General features: G+C 42.1%; 3 protein-coding genes across 3 annotated transcripts in view; 2 read left to right on the top strand and 1 right to left on the bottom strand.

The window, feature by feature from the left end:
* Window positions 1-3516: 3516 nt before the first annotated feature.
* LOC123002775 (uncharacterized) lies at window positions 3517-4677 on the bottom strand. The gene has a single exon (XM_044393406.2). The coding sequence runs from the start codon at window positions 4675-4677 to the stop codon at window positions 3517-3519; it is 1161 nt and encodes a 386-aa protein (XP_044249341.2).
* A 1783-nt stretch (window positions 4678-6460) lies between these two features.
* Window positions 6461-7665, top strand: LOC108061021 (uncharacterized). The gene is made up of 4 exons (XM_070217428.1): window positions 6461-6678; window positions 6735-6773; window positions 6968-7056; window positions 7124-7665. The coding sequence occupies exons 1-4, from the start codon at window positions 6619-6621 to the stop codon at window positions 7482-7484; spliced, it is 549 nt and encodes a 182-aa protein (XP_070073529.1). The 5' UTR covers window positions 6461-6618; the 3' UTR covers window positions 7485-7665.
* A 1406-nt stretch (window positions 7666-9071) lies between these two features.
* Window positions 9072-22196, top strand: part of Pde6 (phosphodiesterase 6) — a 56231-nt gene continuing 43106 nt past the window's right edge. Inside the window, exons 1-2 of the mRNA XM_017147038.3 lie at window positions 9072-9825; window positions 13067-13097. The gene's annotated coding sequence lies outside the window, so the exon portion shown is untranslated. The remainder of the gene's footprint in view (window positions 9826-13066; window positions 13098-22196) is intronic.

The following is a 22196-nucleotide window of genomic DNA, read 5'->3' as shown; positions in this document are numbered from 1 at the left end:
AATGATTCCAGCTGATACGCCCCGAAGTATCTCGCCCTGATATGGTTTAGTGCTGGGCAATGACACATCATGTGCTCAGGTGTCTCCTGTGTGTCTGTTTCTTTGCAGCTCCTGCAATTAGCATTGTACGGAAGCCCCATCTTCATGGCTTGCGTGCCAATGGCCCAATGGCCTGTGATGAGTGCCGTGATCCTTCTAATATCCCTTTTGCTTTTGGATATTAGTTCTCGAGTTCTCTTGCTATTGATGGTTGGCCAGCAGAGCTTTGATCTCCTGAGACCCTGCTTTTCTGACCAACTTTTACTAGCTAGTGTTTTGTAGTGTTCGTGAATCCTTGCTTGGACTGTATTAAGGGATTCAGGTAGACTAGTTGTATAGGAGTCGTCTGCCGACCCCTTTCGTGCAAGTTCATCCGCCTTTTCGTTTCCTGGTATATCATTGTGCCCTGGCACCCATGTTATCTGTACATGGTTGTTTGTTGCTAGTATGTTGAGAGCCGACTTGCAATCGGCTACTAGTGTCGAGTTGGTTCTTGCTGCTGCGAGAGATTTGATAGCCGCTTGGCTATCCGAGTATATCCGTACCTTGGTATTCCTGAGGCATTGCTGAATCGAAAGCTTGGCTGCTTCCAAAATAGCGAGTACCTCAGCCTGAAAAACTGTCGCTGATTCTGGGAGGTGGAATTTCGATTCTATCCCCCAGCTTTCAGCGAAAATTCCAGCCCCTACACCACAGTCCATCTTGGAGCCGTCAGTGTAGAGTGATACCTCATCTTGTCCGGTTACTCTGTCATTCTCCCAGTCTTCCCTCGTTGGAAAGGTAGTCGTAAATCCGTTTCCAAATCTTATCTCCGCTGTCATATAATCCGTCTTGTTCTTTGCCAGATAGTTGTTGTCCTCTAGGATACGGCAGTGCCCTGTGTGGTAGCCTTTCCAGCAATTACTTGCCTTCAGTCTGGCCGCACTCTGCGCTGCCGTATCCTTTATGAAAAGTTCTATCGGCATTATATCCAGAATAGTGTTCAACGCGGCAGCCGGGCATGATCTTAATGCCCCTGTAGCTCCTGCGCAAGCTGATCTTTGTATTCTTGTCAGCTTGGCAATATTGTATGCTCTTGTCAGGGCTGGCCACCAGACTAGTGCCCCGTATGTGAGAATTGGCCTTACCACTGCTGTATAAAGCCATAGTATTATCTTAGGGTGTATACCCCAGTTTTTGCCAAACATTTTCCTGCACGAGTAGAATGCTATGCTGGCCTTTCTTACTCGTTCCGTGATGTTTAGTTTCCACGAGAGCTTCGGGTCTAGTATCACTCCTAGATACTTAGCCTTATCCGATAGCTCGAGTTCGATTCCATCTATTTTTGGTTTGCTGTATGTTGGGATCTTTGTTCTTCGCGTGAAGAGCATCAGTTCGGTTTTACTCGGGTTTATACCTAGTCCGCAGGTTTTTGCCCATTCATTTAGTCGGTTAAGGGCCCCCGTCATTATATTACTAATGACATCTGGGAATGGTCCTGATACTAGCAACACTACGTCGTCTGCGTAGGCTACTACTTTTACTCCTCCGCTATTGAGTTCTCTCAATATGTCGTTCATGTTGATGAGCCAGAGCAGTGGCGATAGAACCCCGCCCTGAGGTGTGCCTCTCTTCACAAAGCGTGTGAGGTAAGTGCCACTCAGTTCGGCTGTTATCGTCCTGCTCGTGAGCATAACTCCGATCCAAGCTCTGATGTCTCCTTCAACGCCGATCGAGTTGAGGGAGCTCAGTATGGATTCGGCGTTCACATTATTGAACGCACCTTCTATATCTAAGAAGGTGGCCATTGTATATTGGTTAAAATGTAGCGATTTTTCTATGTGACAAACTACTTCGTGTAGTGCCGTTTCTGTCGATCTGCCCTTTCGGTACGCATGCTGAGCGTCCGATAGATGCTGCTTCTCGGTGTTTTCCCGGATATGAATATCGATCATTCGTTCCAGCGTTTTCATTAGGAATGAGGTAAGGCTGATCGGCCTGTAATCCTTTGCTAGGATATGTCCTCTTCTTCCTGGTTTTGGTATAAATACAACTTTGGCTTCCTTCCATAGAAGCGGTATGTGTGTTAGTCTGATGCAAGCCGTGTAAATGGCTTGCAGCCACCTACTGATGCTGACCTGTGTTGCTTGAAGCATTGCCGGGAAAATGCCGTCTGGCCCCGGACTCTTATATTTGTCGAAGGAGTTTATCGCCCAGTTGATTCTTTCAATGGTTATGATATCCCTTGTGTGTGTTGGTTGATGAGCCCTCTGACCTTCAGTAGGTGCTGGCTTTTCTCGAAGGTTGCCTGGAAAGTGTGTATCCACTAGTGTCTCTAGGGATTCTTCCACCGTTGTAGTCGCTGATCCGTCTTGTTTGTGTAGTAGAGTTGGGCTGTTATACCCTTTAGCAAGGACCTTGCTTAGTCTAGCCGAGTCTTTTATACCTTCTAGCGATTCGCAGTAAGTCCTCCAAGAGTCTTTCTTGGCTGCGTATATCGCTTTTTTGTATGCTTTTTGTGCTTCTTTGTATGGCTCCCATTCCTTGGTAGCATAGCTGGAGTTATAGGCTTTTCTTGCCCTCTTTCTTAGAGTGCCTAGCTCTTTGGTCCACCATAAAGGGTGTTGTTTCTTAGAGTATGAAACCTTGCATGTTTCCTTATATGCATTGTTTAGAATGTTTGTTAGGTCCTCTACTTCCTTGTCCAGGGTCGTCGTAGAGGTTTGTACCCGTATTCTTCTGTTGCTAACTTTCGAGTAGACAATCTTACCGAATTTGTCCCAGTTTGTTCTACGGGGGTTACGTTTCGGTTCCGGTTTGCTAATCGGAATCGAAACTTCGAAGAAAATGTACCTGTGATCTGAAAAGGAATTTTGTTTCGACACTATCCACTTTTCAACCTTATATCTACTAAATTCTGTCTGTAAAGTGAGGTCTAACACCTCTTCCCATCCCTGAAATTCCCTTGTGCTTGGGAATATAAAGGTGGGTGTGTTACCTCTGTTACATATGGTGATGTTGCGGCAGATAATATTATCAAAAAGAGACTCACCCCTTTCGTTGGTTTCCGAGCTTCCCCATAGTGCGTGCCTCGCGTTAGCATCGCATCCGAGCACCAGGGTCGTCTTAGTATCTTCCGCCCATTGCAGCAGCTTGATGACTGGCTCAGGTGGAGCCGGTTCATCATGGGCCATGTAGGATGAGGCTATCACCATCGATGTCCCATCCGCCGCCACGAATCTGGCAACTGCTAGATCCGGTGTGCTAAGATTGGGACATAGAAGTGCGTTATAGTTATTCTTTATAATAATACCTGCTCTCGGCCTACCTGTCGAGTTAGTATAAAAGAGTTTATATCCTTGTTGTGTTAGACCCGAGATTTGTCTGTCTCGCGTCCATGGTTCTTGAACGATGCCTATGTCAATGTTCCTCTCACTGAGAAGAACTGCAAGATTGGCTGAAGCATGCATGCTGCGCTTCAGGTTAATCTGCACGACTTTAGGCATCGGTGTTGGGTGTTATATCTGGGGTCTTGTCGTCGATGACCAGGTCATCCAACAGCTTGTTGGTGTCATCGACCTCCTCGAGAACATCATCCGGCTCTGCCAGGAAGACCTTGATCTTGGCCTTCCGTAGGCCGTACCGGATGGTGTAGTCGGCCTTCTCAAGCTGCGGCAGGCAGCGCTGGTTGATGAGGAAGAGGAACGGCTGGCTCGTCTTCATCTCCTTCTCTACTTTGAGTATTGCCCAGTCCTCAGTATGCACTTCTGGGTTCTGAGCCCTCAGCAGCGACAGCACCTTTCCTTGGTCGGTCTGCCCCTTTGGCAACCAAATGCGAGCCCGCGGCCTCCTTGGAATCTCCCTGGCGTGGACGAGCCTAATGCTAAGGCCGTCCCATGCATTTCCAACCTTGGATATGCATTCCGCCAGGAAGGTCCTCGAGAACGAGTCATCGCACTTGATCACCCGGTGCCCTCTGACCATGTCCGACGAGTCGAAGGAGGGGATCGGACCGTCTGGCACGGCTGATAGCCTTTCAGCTACCATGTCGGCCACCTTGATCTCGATCTCCTCCCACTTCTCCGACAGCAGGCGTCCGTCGTCGTGCAGGTCGTCCACCAGTGCCATCGCGAGGCTGTCTCTGGCTACGTCGCTGAATTTCTTGGCCTTCTTCACAAAGGAGGTCGGTCTTGGCCTCCCCTGTGCGTCCTTTGCCCGTTTCGGTGCGCTCACGCTTGCCTCATGCGAGCGGTCCCTTTTTGTGTTTGTTACAGTGGCCTCCGGGCGCGTCCTCATGTATTCTTCGAATTCTGCGATCTCCGCAAGGCATCGAGTCTTGTCCTCCGCATCGCGCTGGTCAGTCTTGCCCTCTGCCTCATTCTTGGCTATCTTGCCGAGAATAAAACGGGCCCGACTGACCTTGGCCTTACGCTGCTGATGCGTAACGGTGGCTGCCTTGCTGGTACCCGGCTGGGTTCCGCTGCTGTGTGGGTTGTTGTTTTTGTTGTCTAGTGGGGTGCTGGTCTTAGCAGCCCCTTCCGTTCCCATCGGAGCCGGAGCACCCTGACTGGGTGTTCGCGGCCCTACCTCGACGGTAGCGGAATCGGTTTGGGGTTTAACCTCCCCCGTGAGGTCCGAAGCTACGGTGTTGGGTTTCATTGTCATTACATGATCGCCCGCGTTGCTCGACCAGGCAAGCGCGGCGGGCCTGAGGGTTGTTGGGGCTCTATGAAAAAGTCGACCGTGACTCCGCCCCAAAGCCACGGCAAGGCCACTTCCGACCCAGGGTTGCCCGGCCCTGGGAAGGCTCCGTTAAAACACAGCTGGATTAACCCCTCAGCTGCGAACCTGAAAGTCAGCGGGCACGGGTCGCTTGACACGCCTGACTTGAGGGGAGGCACTTTAAAGACCTGCCCAGGTCCGCCCGACTACGATTCGTCAGCATCCATAGTCATAGCTAGACTATGGACCTGCTTCCAGCCGCCCTCACGGGGAGAGTATAGTCGCACTACCATCGGTGCACACAGTTACGGCAGGGGACGAGTCCCCCGTTGATCCCCCTGCGTACCCGACGGCTGACGGCCTTTCTCTTTAGACTTTTGTTTTATTTAAAAAAGGTAGTTGAGATTCTTATGACATTAAATCGACTCACTTTGTTTTCCCACGAAGAAGCGCTTCTCGAAGGGGGCCTGTGAAAGAGAACCTCAACTACTTAAGAGATGTTACTCTCACTCGCCTTACTCGCAATCTACAGCGGTACGGTACTCTGCCGTTAAGACATGGGAGAGGGAAGGGAAACGTACATGGGAAGACGGGACTGCTCAGCTCTAATGCATATTTTTCCTGTTATTGACCTACTCTCTTGATTATAACTATTCTCTTAAAACTACTTAAACTAAAATTCAGCTTCAATCTGCTTCTAGTGGCGTATAATGACGCGTAAAATTCGAAACTTTAAGTTTTAAATGTAATTCGAAATGATTTAGTATTTGAGGGGTTGATTAATTCATTTTTTTTTTTTTGTCTTCTTGGGCTATATTTCCCTACGGCTTACGGACTGTATTGCCGGTAAATGGACCCTAGCCTAAATTTCGTTGGCTACTGGGCTACTCTACAACATATAAACGTAGATGTAGAAAGTATCAAAAATATGTAGATAATATATATAAATCAAATTCTCGGCGCTTTGGTTGCTGCTGAGGGATCTCGGATTCTGCTGCTGCTGCTGGTGCTGATTGATCGGTTGACGGGTATATAACTTCACTCCTGTTGGCCCTTTTGTTCTCCAGACGCCTCTTACGCCCAAGCCTGGCTTTTGGCGGACCGGGGTTATGTAATTAGGTGCCACCTAAAAACATTACGGCGTTCAAACACCACTTTATCAACTTCTCGCACTCAAAAAACTTACCCACTAGGGGTTGGCACTTTAGCACTTGTGTTTTTTTGGTTTTTAAGCCACTTGTAACGGCGATTGCCGGGAATTTTGGAAATTTTGGATTTCCTTTAATTTGTGTAACTTTGATCTTTGCACTTGCAACTAACTTCTTCTTCGATCCACTGGAAATTTTGGTGTGACTCCAAACGAAATTGACTTCGGGTCGGGACCCTGAGTCCGACCTGTAGCTCAAGCCTACTCACCAATTTGGTGAAGTTTTGGGAGTTCTGGCTCAAGAGACTATATTTTCTACTAAACCATGTAGACCAAACTCTGTTGCCTACTTTTGGGCCGAAAGCAATCTTAGCCAAAAGACAAGCAATCCTACAATACGTGTGTCTTTTTTTTGGTATAAATTCGCGTTGATAGAATTTCTCCGTAAAAAAACTCATTTGCCATCAGTGAGTGATAAGCATTCATTTGAGTGGTAGCTTTGCGTGTGAGATTTACGAGATTTTATGACTACCCAATTGTTTGCTAATGTACAGGTTTTTTGTTTTTGTTTTTTTTTAATTATCATGACGTCATATCTTACACCGAAGCGAAGCGAGAACAATGAACGAGAATATTTTATATTCATATTTCGCAATTGTACGGCGATCCACTGACCAGCTCTGATTTTAAAATTAGTTTGCTTTGAGCTTTGATCAGCGTACGGTTGAGGCATGGATTTATCCAGATTTTTGCTGCTGTTCCTGGGGTTTATTTCGATGTCAAATGTTGTGGTGAGCTCTTCGTTTATAAAGTTGGGATGTTATATTATTTTAAAATCAATTTACAGCTTACGATATGCATTCCGCCTAATCACTGCATAGAAGATGTGAGTACTTTTTTTGTTTGAATAAACTATAATATTTGTTATCACTTAAAATATGCTACTTATAAAAAAAATTATAACTATTTTGAGTGGGTAATATTCATAAGTTATGTGTTCTTCTAACCTTTTTTTATATTTTTTACCAAGTAATAATTTTTTTTTGTCAAAATGAACCCAACGAATTTGTAATCCCACAGATGGAGGACGCTGATGCCAAAGAGCGATTCGACTATGTGTTGGGCAAATATGAGGAGCTGGAAATAAAAATTCCCGGAAAGCCAGTTGGGTGAGTTGAATTTTCGCGTGTGTCTGGTAATCCTCGCTAATTGGCTTTTCATTTTCACCGCCGGCAGTTTGGATGGAAAAGTGGTTACGCATGGCGAGGCGGAGGAGCAGCACCTGGTGTTCCAGTACATGGACAATACGCCGCATGACATCATCCAGACGTGTGCGTTTGTGGTCGACCGGTCGCCCGGCGAGTGCGAGATCATCCGGACCTATTGCTCGGCCTTTCTGGGACGCCTGCCACGCCCCCTGCTGGAGCGCCAGCCCATCGCCGTGTGTGATGATGGGGTAAGGGTGGCGGAGGAGGAATCGGAACCGGAAGCGGAAGACAACCCGGATGCGGATAATCCGCAGCAGGAGCAGGGAACTGGTCAAACGGAGACCACAACGGCAGAGCCAGCCAGCTCAAAATTAAGTGAGTTCTACTGACGGGAGAATGGATTACTAGAAAGCGGTTGGATTACCCCTCTTCAGCATTTGAAACGCCCTTAGCTTTGAGTACATAAAGTCGTTGAGATTAATTTGCATCAAAGGCAATTTTGATTACTTATTTGTTAATACTTCCCACGTTTTTGCACAGAAATTTTTATTTTTATAAATTTTTTTATTATAACCTTTTATACTTCTTCTTTAATAGTGTGCGATTAGGAACAGATTTTAAACAGAGGTTAACAAAAATTTTGTAGAAATATGATCACAAAAAATGTACTTAGTCATTAAGACTTTTAAAATAAAAACCCGTATTTTATATTCTTAAGCTGTCTTCAACAAGCTGTAAAATTAAAAAAAAACTTTAGATTTCTAAAGGAATTAATATTTATGGGAGCAATAATCTTCGTGGTTTAGCGAACAGCAGGCTAATGTTAGTTTTACAATAGAGCCCTGCATGAATGGATTCAATGAATTATTTTGAATTTTTTCTTCTATATGAATGAATTAATTAGAATTTTGAGTTTAATAGAATTGAATGAATTTGAATTTTGAGTTTAATAGAATTGAATGAATGAATGGCATGAATTCCGAAATAATTCAAACGACAATTTATTTTGAAGAAGAAAGGGCCATAATTTTGTGATTAAATCTGCCTGAATTTTATTTACTATGCAGTTAACATTGATTTGTTAAAAATTTTCCACTTTCTGTTCTCAAAAGAAAGCACAAAAAAATCTGGAAAATTCATAAAATTCATAAAATAATTCATTCGATTCATTCAATTCGAAATGAATTAGAACAACATTCAATTTATTTCACATAGAATTGAATTAAACAAATCAGAAATTTCATGGCACACTATGATAAAACAAAAATTGAATGATTCATGCAGGGCTCTAGTTTACAAACAGTGCCTAAAAGTAGGCTTTCTGCAACTGCCTACTAACATTTTTCTTTGGCCACTCAATGTCACGGCTTCCCAAGATTGAGTTAGGAAGCTCTGACAGCAACAACTATGCGGCTTTTAGCTCAACAACTGACGGCCGAAAGACTAGACCAGGCCAAGTCCGGCGCCTGCGCCGATCCCACAGTGCACAGTGGGTAAAAAATGGATGGATTTATATTAAACTTAAACAATTATATATTTCCTATTTTTCTTTGTTTCCATATTTTATATATTTAAGATACAAAGAACACTTTTTGGTAAGAATAACATAACCTGCTTGTTTTTAGAATGCATAACAGCACTCATTTATTTGTTTAAATGATTTTCTTCCTAAGCTTGAGTTTTAGATTAGAGACCAAAAAAAATCTCTTATTTTCGCTTTTTATTCTAAATCGAATTATTCGAATGAAAATTATCATGGCTTTCACGAGAAAGATACAAACTACAGTAACCCAATGTTAAATCATATGTTTTTTCCTAAATTTGGAGCCACTGTGGGTCTCTCCAGTGCGTGAGAGAACTCTCTTCCCCCAAAGAAGCGAGAGAGACCGAGAGTGGCTTGCGCTAAATAACAGTAAACAAAGCCCAGCTGCTTTGGCTGGCGGTATGATTTCAGCTCGTCAGTTGTTAACGGGGTGCCAAGGCGAACTGGAGCAGCGAAATCGAAGCGCCGGAGCTGGGAAAAAGCTCCAAAAGGCTGCAGACCCATCTGAGAAGTAGAAAGAGAAGGAGCGAGGTGGAGAAAGAAAGATAGGGGCTGAGAGCGAGAGAGACCGAGAGAGAGCTATCGCCGCCAGTGAGAGCCCCCCATAGAGAGGGTCTCTCGCCGGAACATAGATTGTTATTTGGCGACAGTGACAGTCCCGCACAGAATTATCTGCTCAGTGCTAAAGTTGTACTCGTGCTGCGTAGCTCGTGCTGGGCAAGGCCGTTTCTCGACACGCCCACCCGCCACCGCCCCCGCGCGCCCCCTGCCACGCCCCCACAGCTGGGAGCAGCAGCTGCTTTTTAGTAGTAAAAGTAAAGTGTGCGTGCGCGTTTCGCGGCAAACGGAACTGCCGCCGGTTGTAAAAGGCACAGGATAAAAACGAATTTGAAATACGAAAATCAAAGCCACTTTTTGCATAATACGCAGCGCAGTTCGGGGGGAAAACAAGAAATTTAAGCGGCGCGTAAATATACTATTTACTTTCTCGTGCAAGTCCCCACCCCCCCGCCATCGGATTCCCACCCCCTTCTATCAACGAAGCGCCAGCCCGTGTTATCAGCAAACGAAGCGCGACAAAAACACAGAAACGTACTAAAAGAAATAGAGGAAAAAAAAACACACAAAAATATATATAAAACCAAAATGAAAAGAAAATGCATTTGAATGCGTGAGTGTGTGCTTAGGTGAGTATTAGCCGTACGATTGTGTGTGTGCTCGAGGGCCTCCGGCTCAGCTGAGTGCTGAGTAAACAAACAAAAACCAACCGAAGCCAAACACAGACCCCAGTACAAATACCAGCGCAAATACCACCACCTATATAGGCACCCTCTCACCCACGCACACCATCGCACGCAATTATTAGCGTTCCCCAAATCCCCCAGAAATGTGCGAATTATGAAATATTTTACCCTTGAATGTCATACGTATTAGAATTAGCGGCGGGGCGGCTACAGAGCGTTACTTTTTAGCAACTTTGTAATACCCCTGAACAGTGGGATTTTAGCGAATGCTCAGTTTCTAAAACAAAAATTACTTGTACTACTTGTTTCTCAGAAGAATTAAACCCTTAAACTTTGGTAACTTCTCAGTCCCGAAAAAGGTCCTAAGAATAATATTTTTCTTTAAGTAATATTTTTTTGTTTTTAAATATACGTAATAGGATTTAAAATATTTACAGACATGTGTATTCCTTATTTTTCCCATAAATGTATACAAAGAAACTTTTAGCACAAAAATTTAAATGATTTTTAAATTGTACTATAAAACGTTCTCATAATTCAAGAAAAATTGCAGCCGCTTACATATCAGACTTTTACAATGTCGAAAATTACAAAAATATATTGCAGAAAACCATTAAGGCGACATAAGTTTACAAATGTTCAACCATATTACAATATGTTGTTTCTATTGCAATGTGGGACATTATTCGAATGTTAAAATGTTTTGTTTGCATTTAGAACCTTTAAACATATTTGCAACTTTATAAAAGAGGAAGTGGAATGTTGATAGAAATTTCTTAGCTTAAGTTAGAAATATTGAAAAATTTAATTCTTTTGGATAACTAGCGTTGAGTAAGATCTTTTCTGATGGATATCCCAACCTCGGGACTCTTGAATATATTACTTCCAATGTATTTTTACAATCGCCCCATGGGGAATCGCAAGCAACAACTCAGCATGGCCTCAAAAACTTTCCTGTGACGTGCGATGCCTAACGCAAATTATTTGAGAGCTTCTTCAACGCATTTTGCCACTTTTCTTCTCGCGCGCAATTTTCTTCTCGGCCGCCCTTTTGGAGACCCGCCAAAGTGTCTGTGAAATCCATTAAGTTTTGTTTTCGTTTTTTATGAACAACATTGACTTTGTCAACGGTTCGTTCGCCATCATCCCTTGGACCCGCTGCCCTCCCCCATCCGCCATCCTCACGCACTTTTCCAAAGAGCAACTGTCTGAGCAAGTCTTTTATTTTGTTTTAATGCCCTCACTTTGGCCAACCACTCCTTGGCCTGGCAGCTTCCCTTTAGAGGATTTTTTACAAAAATGTTGTCAAATTTATTGACTCACTTTCGTCTTTGTATTATCCGGCTTTATCCGTCTGCTGTTGTTTCTTTGTTGTCACACCAACGAACGTGACAAGTTATTTCAAATTGAACAGGAGCTTTAAGGGTCATAAACTCAGCTCTTGACAACTTTCGAGAACTCCAATTAAGTTAATTATTAGTCTGGAATAGTAATATGTGGGTGTTATCGTCTTGAACAGAACTTTTCTAGATTGTTAGGCAACTATGTATTTCGGATTTGTTGTTAAAAGCCATTATCGAAAAGGCATAGTACTACATTTTTTCGTGAATATCAACACATATTTCAGTATTTCTTTATTTAAAAGTTTAAAAGGAAACTACTAATAAAAATCGAAATTTGTGTAAAAAATAAAATTTGCTTCACTTTAAAAAAAAATTTGCTTCACTTTAAAAATGAAAACTTTGTTCTTTCAATATCAAAATGTGACATCCACTTATTTAGCAATTGCTTTTCGGTTACCCTCACCTCAAATGAAGATCTGTATTAGCTAAATGCTCGGGGAGCTGTAATGTAAAGTAAATGGAAGAGCCCGGCTAAAAGCTTTCAAAGTGCCGCACCGCACCTGTCTTTAGTGGCCCGCTCTCAATCTCGTGGGATTCCCCTTGTATTCTGTTTGTCTTTGGGTTCTCCGTGTGTAATGCGGATAAGGTTAAGGTCGCGCGGATTTATAGTATATGGAGTCCCGATTTTCGTGGGGCCCGCTTATAAATAGTCCCCGTTCTCGGCGATTACCCTTCGCATGCAATTTTCCCCGGCATTTGTTTGCCCTTCTCCGTCTCACTCTCTTCCTCTTTAGGACCCGGCACGTGCCTTTTACTTCGGGGGAAAACGGAGAATTTTCGCCAGAAAGACCAAGGCCCAAAATTCGCTCTCGGCCATGTTTATGGCGTCTGCCGCTGACTGACGTTCATTGGCTTTTGTGCGGATATTTGTTTTTGTTATTATTCCGCCATTCTCAGCCGCCCATGTCCTTCATCCTCCATCATTGGCCATAAAACGGTGTCTCCGAGCACATTTCGCTGGTCGCGTCGGCATCTGCGGCTGTGTTTTAACCTTGCCTCAGTATTCAGGACTCAGGACTCTCTATCCTTCTTCCATTTTTACAAGTTTATTTTGTTCCCCAAATTCTTGGGCATTCTTCGCATTTCATTTTGCTGTTTGCTATCACTCTGGGACCTCCTCTTCCTTTTCGCCCATCCGTCAAGTCTTCTCCTTTTCTTCCTTTTCCGACTTCATTTAATCAGCAATTCATTTATTTAAACGCCTTCGAGAAAATCATTTTTGTTTATTGATTTAGAGAGAGAAAAATGAAGAGTAGGATTGCAATGGAGGGAATAAAGGAAAGTGCAAAAGACTCCAGCAAAACAGACACTAATTCGATTTTCTGCTTTGAAAATAGGAACAAAATTAGTTATAAATCCAAGTCTACTTAATTACATTTGACGTCCGCTTTCGACAATTTATTTAAGGCCCAATTAAGCCAACTTTTGTTATCTGTGAAAATTTATATGCAGCTTTAACTTATTACATTCGGAACTGTTAGTCATTAATTTTACTTCATTTAGAAATTTTACAAACAACCCATTTCGCTTTTAAAATTTCATTTTTTTTATATCGTAAATTGTTTTTTCACGAGAATTCAACGTTTTCCCAACCTTGTACTTGAATTTATAAAAGGGAAAATGTTTCGACACTTAAGAAATATTACATTTTTAAAGTGCCTTAAAGATACAAATTAGACAATTCGCATTTACATAACTAAAGATAAAATTAAATACTTTCAGTAAATGCAGAACCAAAAAGTTTAAAACTAATTAACTTTTTTTTCCAAATTTCTTTACAGCGCGAAAAACTTACTCACAAGAAAGGAACTGGTAAGTCATGTTGCGTATACGCAACGTTGCCCTTTAAAATCGCTTACAAACTACGTAAACAAACTCAGAAGCGGAGAGGAAGATGGAGTTCGATCTATTAATAGTTGCCCCAAAGGATAGTTGTAAACTTTTGCTCCAGCTGGGAATCGTTGCAAAAGACACACTATCGAAGACGGATGACACAGGCACGCCCCCAATCGCTTTTTCTTTTACTTTTTTCGTGAAGGCTGGGCAGCCGGTTCCGCTGCAGCTGTCGTCGGACTTTTAGCTGCCATTTGGAGGAAGAAACCACAGTGGCAAAGAGGAAAAACAACCTTTATAGAACGAAATTGGGGGGAAAACTTCACCGTTAGCCGTTTTGTGCGGCGCTTATCCGTCTTAGCCATTTTGAGTCGCGATTCAGCCGCCACTCGGCGATATTTTTCGCAAAGTTTTGGCCACGTTTACATGGTTTCCTCTTTCCAATTCCTTGGTCGCTGTGGCTTTTTGCCGGAAATAACACACGAGTGCTGCTGAGATAAGGGGTGTGTGTGTGTTAGCCAAGTACGCTTTTTGCCGGCTCCCATGGCGAAAATTATTGTCTGAGGTTGTGTCGCTGTCCCTACCAACGCATAAATTTGACTGTCCCACATGTCCTGCGATTCCATTTTTTTCCCCTACTTTTCCCTCTTTTTCTCGCTGCTCTCGTATATCCTGTTACCGCTCTTTGTAGGTTTTAGCCTTTGTTTTTTCTTCTATTGTTCGGTCCTTGCCTTTTAGTTTTGCCAACGTTTATTTGCTCTATTTTTAGACCAACACTTTTATTTTGGTTGATATTTTTGTTCTGGCATTTGCGGTGCCAAAAGTTGACCGTGTTGTTTTCACATCACTGGTTGTGGGCCAAACCCGAATTGTTTACAAATGCGAATTCCCAATTAAAAGCTTTCGACTTTGCTTTGCTCCCGACTTCGCTATCGATTATATAATAATAAACCAGCCTGGCCACGTGGCGCCTGAACTTGCCACGTAATTATACTTTCATGCGGTCGGTCGCAGAAGTGCCAGTGCCAGTCGCTAGAACTCGTTATGGCCGGAAGGCAATTACAAGTAATTTTAATAACATAGATTACGCATACCCCGCGTGCGCCACTCGACATTATCTGAAATGGGTCATGGCATGCATCCAAATGTTTGATTTGTGCTCGGCTAGATACCAGAAATTTAATTAGCATCGGAATACGTATCGAGTTTTACAGTTATTTTGAACATCATATCTCAAATCTATTGATTGCGAATCTTAATTGGTTTTGGGATAAATGACTGAACAGTGCATTTACAGGTCACCGAAGCAATTGAGCGTACAGGAAGTCATTCAGTTAATTCAAAACTCGTTTGATAGCCATAGATTTCACCTGTCAAAACTACTATAAAGTATTTTGATATTCCGTTTTAAAATGCCCAAATAATTCCACAAAACGTCTAAGCCTGGGATTTTAAGTTGTTGAAATAACAGGTTTTAATTAAACTGAGACTTTGGTTAATCTTGGAAACTGTGCGCTTTGAAGCCAACACACTCTCACGCGTTCGGACGGAGACTCAATTACTTAGCCCGACTTTCGAGGACCCACGCAGCTCTGCAGCTGGCAAATGGTTAGCCGGGTTTTAAGACACGCCCACACACGGCAAAGAGTCCTTTCGGGAAACCAGTGACCGAGCAGCGTCGGCATAATTAAATTATTCCACAACAATTGCCGCTGGAACAAGAGTCGTCGCTCATTGAGTTAATTTGCGACAAGTCGAGGTGGTGATGTCGACGATTTCGCTGCCGCTAAAGTTTTTCACTGTCCTTTGCCCCGACTGCTAGTCATTTGGGCTGAACTTTTCGCAGAAAAGGATTAATTAGGATTAAAAGTGTGTCGAGTGGTCGACAAAAGGCCAGAACGGTTAGCCCTCCACTACAAAGAGGTCGCCGAAAAGCAGGGAAACTCGGAAGGAAAATAAAATAAAATAAAATGAAATAAAAGTGGCTGGATGCTTTCTGGCGGTTGGCGTAATCGTGCGGCATAAATAAGTCAACCAGTTGGCCAACAACTTCAACTTGGCTGCCTGCTGATGATGATGATGATGATGACGACGATGATTTCTCATTTTGTGCATGTCGCATTTAATTAACATAATTCGATTTAATTCTGGATTCCGTGGGCTGCCGGTTTTTGTTTAACTCTTGCATTTAAATGAATTTAACATAAATTACAATTTATTACACAGGCCCGATTAATTCTTGTTGTTGCCCTGAGTTTCGTGTTCTTGTTGATCTTGCCAAATTCAATTGAATAACAATTTCGGGATTGGCTTGCCACTCAACCCGTTTCCCCAACCGAATTCAATTAAAACTAACAGCATTTATCGGTTTTCAATGCAATCAGTCGGGCCATCGAGTTAAAGTTCTTCACCTGGCTTATAGCCGAGTTACGAAGGTTTGAGTGCATGACATAGCTGGAATCGAAATGAGTTTTATGGAAATAAATAAATAAGTTAAGCTGTCAAATCCACTCCCAGCTGCCCGTTCCCACTGAAAGTATTGATCCCATCGACGTTTGAAAACATGGATACAATTCGAGACTTTTTTATGAATCGGTCATTTCGTTCAAATGTGCCATGAATGCGTTGCTAATCTAATGAAATCATTTTCATTTTCATTTCCATTTTGCTGACATTAAAGTTTTAAAACCCCGAATAGCTGAGGCCAACCCTTTTGCGTTTTCGACCTTTTCCTAGAACTGCCGTCGGACACTATAAACTGCCAGTGATATTAGTTAATGCCCTGTTGCGGTCGTCCATGCGGAATTGTTATTATTTAAATGGCCTATTCATTCTGGTCCCCCTTTTTGCGGTGAATTTGGTGCAGGGTATAGTGGTGGTTTTGGGTTTCAACGGAATTTGAATGGTAATTAAATCTATTATTTGAAAAAAAAGTTGCTACTAAAAGAAATAAATAAATAGGGTTTAATAAAAATTCAATTAAATGTATTAATTTTTATTTATTGTTTTTATTTGTATTTATTTTTATTTATTTAGACCTTTTATCATTTTCTATATTTGATAACGGTTCAATTATACTTTCTAAATTGGTAAATAAATTTTTTATTTTTGAGAATATTTTTAAAAATGTGTAGGGTATTAATCCGCTTTTCCTTAAAAACAGTCAGCATCAACTGCAGAACGCATTTGTTTGGCCAGCAAACTGAGTGGAAAAACTTTTAACTAAAATGGAACCCAAGTACACACAAACATGTTAGCACACATTGAGAAAAGGGTGACTGGTTGAAGGCTGGGATGCGAAACGGTGGATATTGTACTAGAAAAGTTGAAAATTGTGAAATGTAAGCAAATTGTAAATGCCAAGCGAGGGGTGAGAGATAATGCTCTCATATATGGTAAGGCGGAGACTACGCAGAAATGTCCGCCTTTTTAGTCACGGTTTCGGGCGAAAGTACACGACTTCCGAGTAAATGCACACGAATGTATGAATATTTCATTTGGCAAATGTAACTAAATACATAAGCCAGGCCGCAGGACAAGTCTCTCATCTTCGTTTCGCCATCAAATCTGCAAAAGGACATGTGTAAAGTGTCGATGTGGGTGTGCTCTGTGTGTGTGAGTGTTTTCGAGCTGCGGTTTTGCAATTGAATGCGAGGGCTGCTCCTCCATCTTGGTCCTCGCTTCCTTTTGAGGTCTTCAGTCGAGTGCCTCTCCTTGGGCTTCTGCCATAAACGCTCCTCGCTGTTTATGCTAAAAATCTATGCCACATTAGTTCGTTGCCATCCAGGCCCAAGTTTGTTGTCGTTCGTTTCGTTTCGAGGGTCATGTTCGGGCTGCCTCCGTTGTTGCGCTTTTGTTCGGTTGTTTGGCCCATGTGCTTGGCTTTTTGTGCGGCGGTGAAGAGGTGAAGAGCGCTTGAGGTTGCCAGCGAGCGAACAGGAAGCCGGCGGACAGACACGCATTCAGTTAGACAGCCAAGACAAGGGGCAAATAAAGGGATGCACACTCGCAAAAACGAAGATTAAATTGGTTGGATTTCCAACTATTTTTTTTACTGGTAAAGGTGGTCTTAACAGAATACATTTTGATTACACTGGTCGACAAAAAAAAAGCCCAAGAATAAAAGCTACCAATCCTGAAAGGATTTTAGCTGTAGATTACTACCTCATACTTGAAAACTTTCCATCACGTCGAAGTTTTGAGAAATCCGTGGTCAAAGTTCCAAATTTTCGATTTTTAGGCACTTTTAGCGACTTAATAGTAAGAAAACATTTCGTAGCCCAGAGCCACAATTTAGCGGAAAAGGTACTTCGAACCTTTAACTTCAAGATTGTCCAATCACAAAGTTGGGCGACCTCTACTTCTTTAGCTACAATGGATTTTACTGAAGTACTTTTTGTCACTTTTTTTCATCTATAGTAGCCTGATATTTTTAATGTATTGAATGTGTACGGGTCTCAGTTCAACAAGGAAAATATCAGGCTACTATAGATGAAAAAAAGTGACAAAAAGTAGTTCTGTAAAATCCATTGTAGCTAAAGAAATAGAGGTCGCCCAACTTTGTGATTGGACACTCTTGAAGTTAAAGGTTCAAGGTACCACTTCCGCTAAATTGTGGCTCTGGGCTACGAAAGGTTTTCTTACTATTAAGCCGCAAAAAGTGCCTAAAAATCGAAAATTTGGAACTTTGCCCACGGATTTCTAAAAACTTCGACGTGATGGAAAGTTTCCAAGTATGAGGTAGTAATCTACAGCTAAAATTCTTTTAGGTTTTGTAGCGTTTATTCTTGGGCCAAGAAAAAGTCTTGATTTTGTCGACCTGTGTTATTTATGTTATTTATCACTTCTAGATTTAAACTTCTAAGAAGATGTAACGCAATACAAAAGCTATTTTTAAGTGGTCTAAAAGTGTGATATCTTAAAATATTTCTAGAATAATTCTGGACTTTTTTTTTTTAGGTAATCTTATTTAAGGGGTGCAATATATTTCAGCTCAGTTCTGATCACCATATTTATTTCTTGTTCTTCTGGCTTTAAATAAATCGTACACATTTTGCGAATAATTTTGAAATATTTGTATTTTCGTGTTTCATATCAAGAGATCAATTTATATCGACCAAATGATCCTTTAATATGAAGAATAAGAATACCAAACAAATTTCTATGGTTTCGGGGATGACATAAAATGGTTATCCAAAACCGGAAGTATTTTTGCATTGCATACTTTTAGACTCTGTTCAGTATTTTTCACTTTCCTCTGAACATATTCCGCTATATATATATTATTTTTTCAAGTGCCGTCCCAGTTACAAGCAGTTACGATTTCGTTAGCCGCCAAGGCCGCACAAATGGGACAAAAGAGCATCAGCGTAAGCGGCCATAAACAGGCTCCCAACAACATGGAACAATGTTCATGTAATTATGCGCCCGAGTCCTTCTTGTCAGGACAGCTCATGTTGATGCTTAACTCCGCTCGGTTTTATATCCTTGCTCGGGCAGGCCCTGCAGCTGCAAGTTGCTCCGTGTTGAGTTATTATCTCCGGTGTGTGTGGGCGTATTATTCCTAACGCCCGAGCACCTGGAGCAGATTCTCCACATAACACTAGCAGCCTGCCAACTTTGAGCTAATTAATAACCATAATTAAGTTGACTTAATCTAAATTGCCGTTTTTACATTCTTGTCTTGATAAAATGTGCCGCAATGTGCGATTAATGTGGGCCATCATCTTCAACTACCTGGGCTCACTTAACGGGTCTTAAAAGCCAACTTAAAGCCACTGCGAAATGCAAATGGTGAGGACGGCAAAGAGGACTGGGAATCGAAAGGCTCTTCAGCCCCATAAATTTCCGATGAGTATTCAGAGCCCTCACTGCAAATCATGGCCATGCGACTCTCGAGCGGGACTCCTTATGGCTGCTGCACACGTTGCGTATGAGCAATTAAACGGAAACGCGACCCATGTCACGTATGCGCCATGTGACACTAGTTCCTCGTGTTTAATTACAGTTTTTATGGCTTCAATGGACACGAAAACCGATTCGCGACCACATTAAAAGGCTGGCGGTTCGAGGGAAACAACAAAACTGACTAACGGTCAGTTTTTTCCAGAGGACTGGGACAGGAAAAGGCGCATGCCATAAAAAGGAAATTAATTACTGCCGGAAAAACCGAAAGATGGTTGGGTGTAAGGGCGCCTAAAAGTATGCCCCAAGTGCTATTGGCCAAACTTTAAGGCTCTGGACAAGTTCAAGGTGCGTGGGGCAAGGGATAACTCATAAAAGCGAAAGAAATATTGCTTTTACTTGAGCACACACACACGCACAAATATACCCACGCACACAGAAACAAACATAAGCAACAATAAACGTGTGCATAAATTTCGTGTCGAGTTGCGATGTGCACGCAATGAGCGGGGGAGGGGGGCTAAAAAAAGGAATGGCGTCAGCCAACATTTGAATAGCACGCACACACGCATATGTCTCGACGGCATTCGGTACAGTGGACACTCGCAAAAGGAACTGGAAAAGTGAATAGCATTTATTGTAAATACTTTGTTTCTGCTATCAAATAAAATACAATACAGACATTTGAATTATTGTAAGATATTTAATTTTCTATAAATAATTGAAAATACAACTACCAATTGCAATCATGGAATCTTCCTTTAGAACACAGTCATAATTTAAAAAGTTATTTTTTGTAGTCTGCAAAGTGAAAAGAAATTAAACATTCAGATTGCTTAATTCAGCGCCATCTGTGGCTGTCCAATAGTTGAATATTCCGTTTACGTGCCGTTGCCGCCGTCATTGCTGTTTGCCTTTCCATTTTACTTTGCGCTTGTTATCGTCACTTCTGGATTCAATCAATCTTCCTTCTGCGGCGCGGCAACTCCAGCACGCACCGCCAGCTGAGTGCCACTCTCAGTCGGCTTCAGTGTGCCACGTGGCGTATGCGTAATGTGTTGATATTTGATACACATCTTGTCACTTTAAAGGGAATTCGCTGGGCGATGGGCACTGGGCTCGCTCAGTCATACGCTCAGGCTATTTCAGCCCGGGCGGGCAAACAAGATACTAATCTATTAGCTGCTAATCGTTTATCCATATGTAAATTGACTGCCCAAAGGGCAATCATCATGGGCCACAATCGACAATCACAAATATTGAACTTGTGTAGGTGGAAGGAAGCCATTGTTTGGACAGGGATAAGCTTCCTTGCTTTCAATTCCCGCAATGTGTGTCTGTCTTTGAGCTAGGAGTCATGTATATGGGCACTTCCAAAATGTCGCTCGGGACATTTGCACACCTTTAAAGTTGAAAAAAAATGGTAAAAAAATGGATTTTAGTTTTAATTATGGGCTTTTCTTTTCACTCTTCCCAAGCTCTATTTTTGGTAAAAATCTTGATTTTTTACCACTTTTAGTTTTTAAGATATCTGTAAAAAACTGCCGTATTCGCTCGGGACAAAAATAGAAGTGGATTTCGGGGAAGTTCATACAACACCAGAAATTAGCGAATTCTGATGGAATATTTGAATGCGATTTTTTTAGAATGTTGTTCAAACATGTCGCTGTGAAATGCTTTTGGTTTTACTCAAAAATTCTTTGCCGTTTTTTTTTTATGCAGTTTCAATTACATTCGCTCGGGACATGTCGCTCGGGACATTTTTTCCGACTGTTTTGTAAAGCGGATTTCTTTACCTCTATCTCTCAATTGCTGGATGTTTTGCTTTTAACTTAATAGTTTAGCATGTGAATGAAGCATTCAGTACAGAAAAATGTCACATATTAGCATTCCTATAGGATAAATTAACAACAGAAGACAGGTCCAAAAAATAACAAAAAAATAGCCAAAAACTAATTTTTGCGTATATTGGTGGGGTTTGTCATAAAAATAATCAAACTATACTCCAAATTTGTAGTTAAGCTCAGTACCCAACTAATTAGAAACTAATATCGGGGCAAAATCATGTGGAAATATGTTTTATTCAAGTTTCAAGGTTTTTGGCTTGGTGGACTTTTTTTTGGAAGTGCCCATATATAACCATTTTCTAGAATAAAGGGACTAAATTCTTTTAAGAACAAATAATTTCAAATATTTTTTTTTTATTCTTTAATTCTAAGGCTGAAAGTTTCTATAAATAATTTTTAAACCAAGTATTGATGTCGCTACATTTTTCCTCCTATAGAAGAGGAGAAATTCTTCAAGCGTAACTGCCTGCCTATTCATGTTGCTGGCCAATAAAATTCCACACTCCCCCACAACATACCATACACATATAATGTCGGCAATCAATCTGTGACCCGCCACAACATTAGAGCACGACGAATGGAACGTAAATCATAAAAATTGCACACACTCGTGGCAAATATGCGAGCTGATTTTTCAGTGCGTGCAATTTACTCGTAGTTTTTTTCACTATCCTATCGCAAAATTTTACCGCCACTGGCCGAAATATGGAAAAACTGAGCTACTCAACAAATGGCCGGATTTTAATATTCACTATTTTGTATGCCAAGGGTCGGCGTCATCGTCGTCCATGATGTATGCTATGAATTGTGTGCGCTCGTGGAGCGTAAAAATTGAAATTCCTTCGTTGCCAAACGCAGTATTGGGGCAATTTTCATTTTATTCATTGCTGATAATGCCGTCGATGGAGGACGAGGAGCCGGAGGATTCGGCCTGGTCACATAAATAGTTGGCGTTGCGGTTGGCTGCCCGTTGGCCTGGCCAGTAGGGCGTATGAATAATATTTCTGCGGCCATATGTAACCAAATTCGAAACGCAGTCTATTTCTGGACTCCCTGTAACCGCAGCTATAAGTTCGAGGAAGCAAAGTAACGCCTGAAAGCTTTTCCTTAGAAAAGATATTTTTAAATCGAGAATGTACTTTCTTTCCCCGGGAAAGCGTTAGCATTCGCATTCGATTTCAAACATCATCCGGCTTCGATTGCTTCGCCCGGGGAAATGCAAACATTGTCGGCAGGCAACAATAACATTTGCGAAATGCATTTCGAAAAACAATCGCTGGGAATCTACAAACATCGAAGTCCGCCGCTGGCGAGATGCTGGAAATGA

The sequence above is a fragment of the Drosophila takahashii genome, chromosome 3R (assembly GCF_030179915.1).
Source record: "Drosophila takahashii strain IR98-3 E-12201 chromosome 3R, DtakHiC1v2, whole genome shotgun sequence".
Taxonomy (NCBI): domain Eukaryota; kingdom Metazoa; phylum Arthropoda; class Insecta; order Diptera; family Drosophilidae; genus Drosophila; species Drosophila takahashii.
This window is presented reverse-complemented; position numbering and strand designations above follow the sequence as displayed.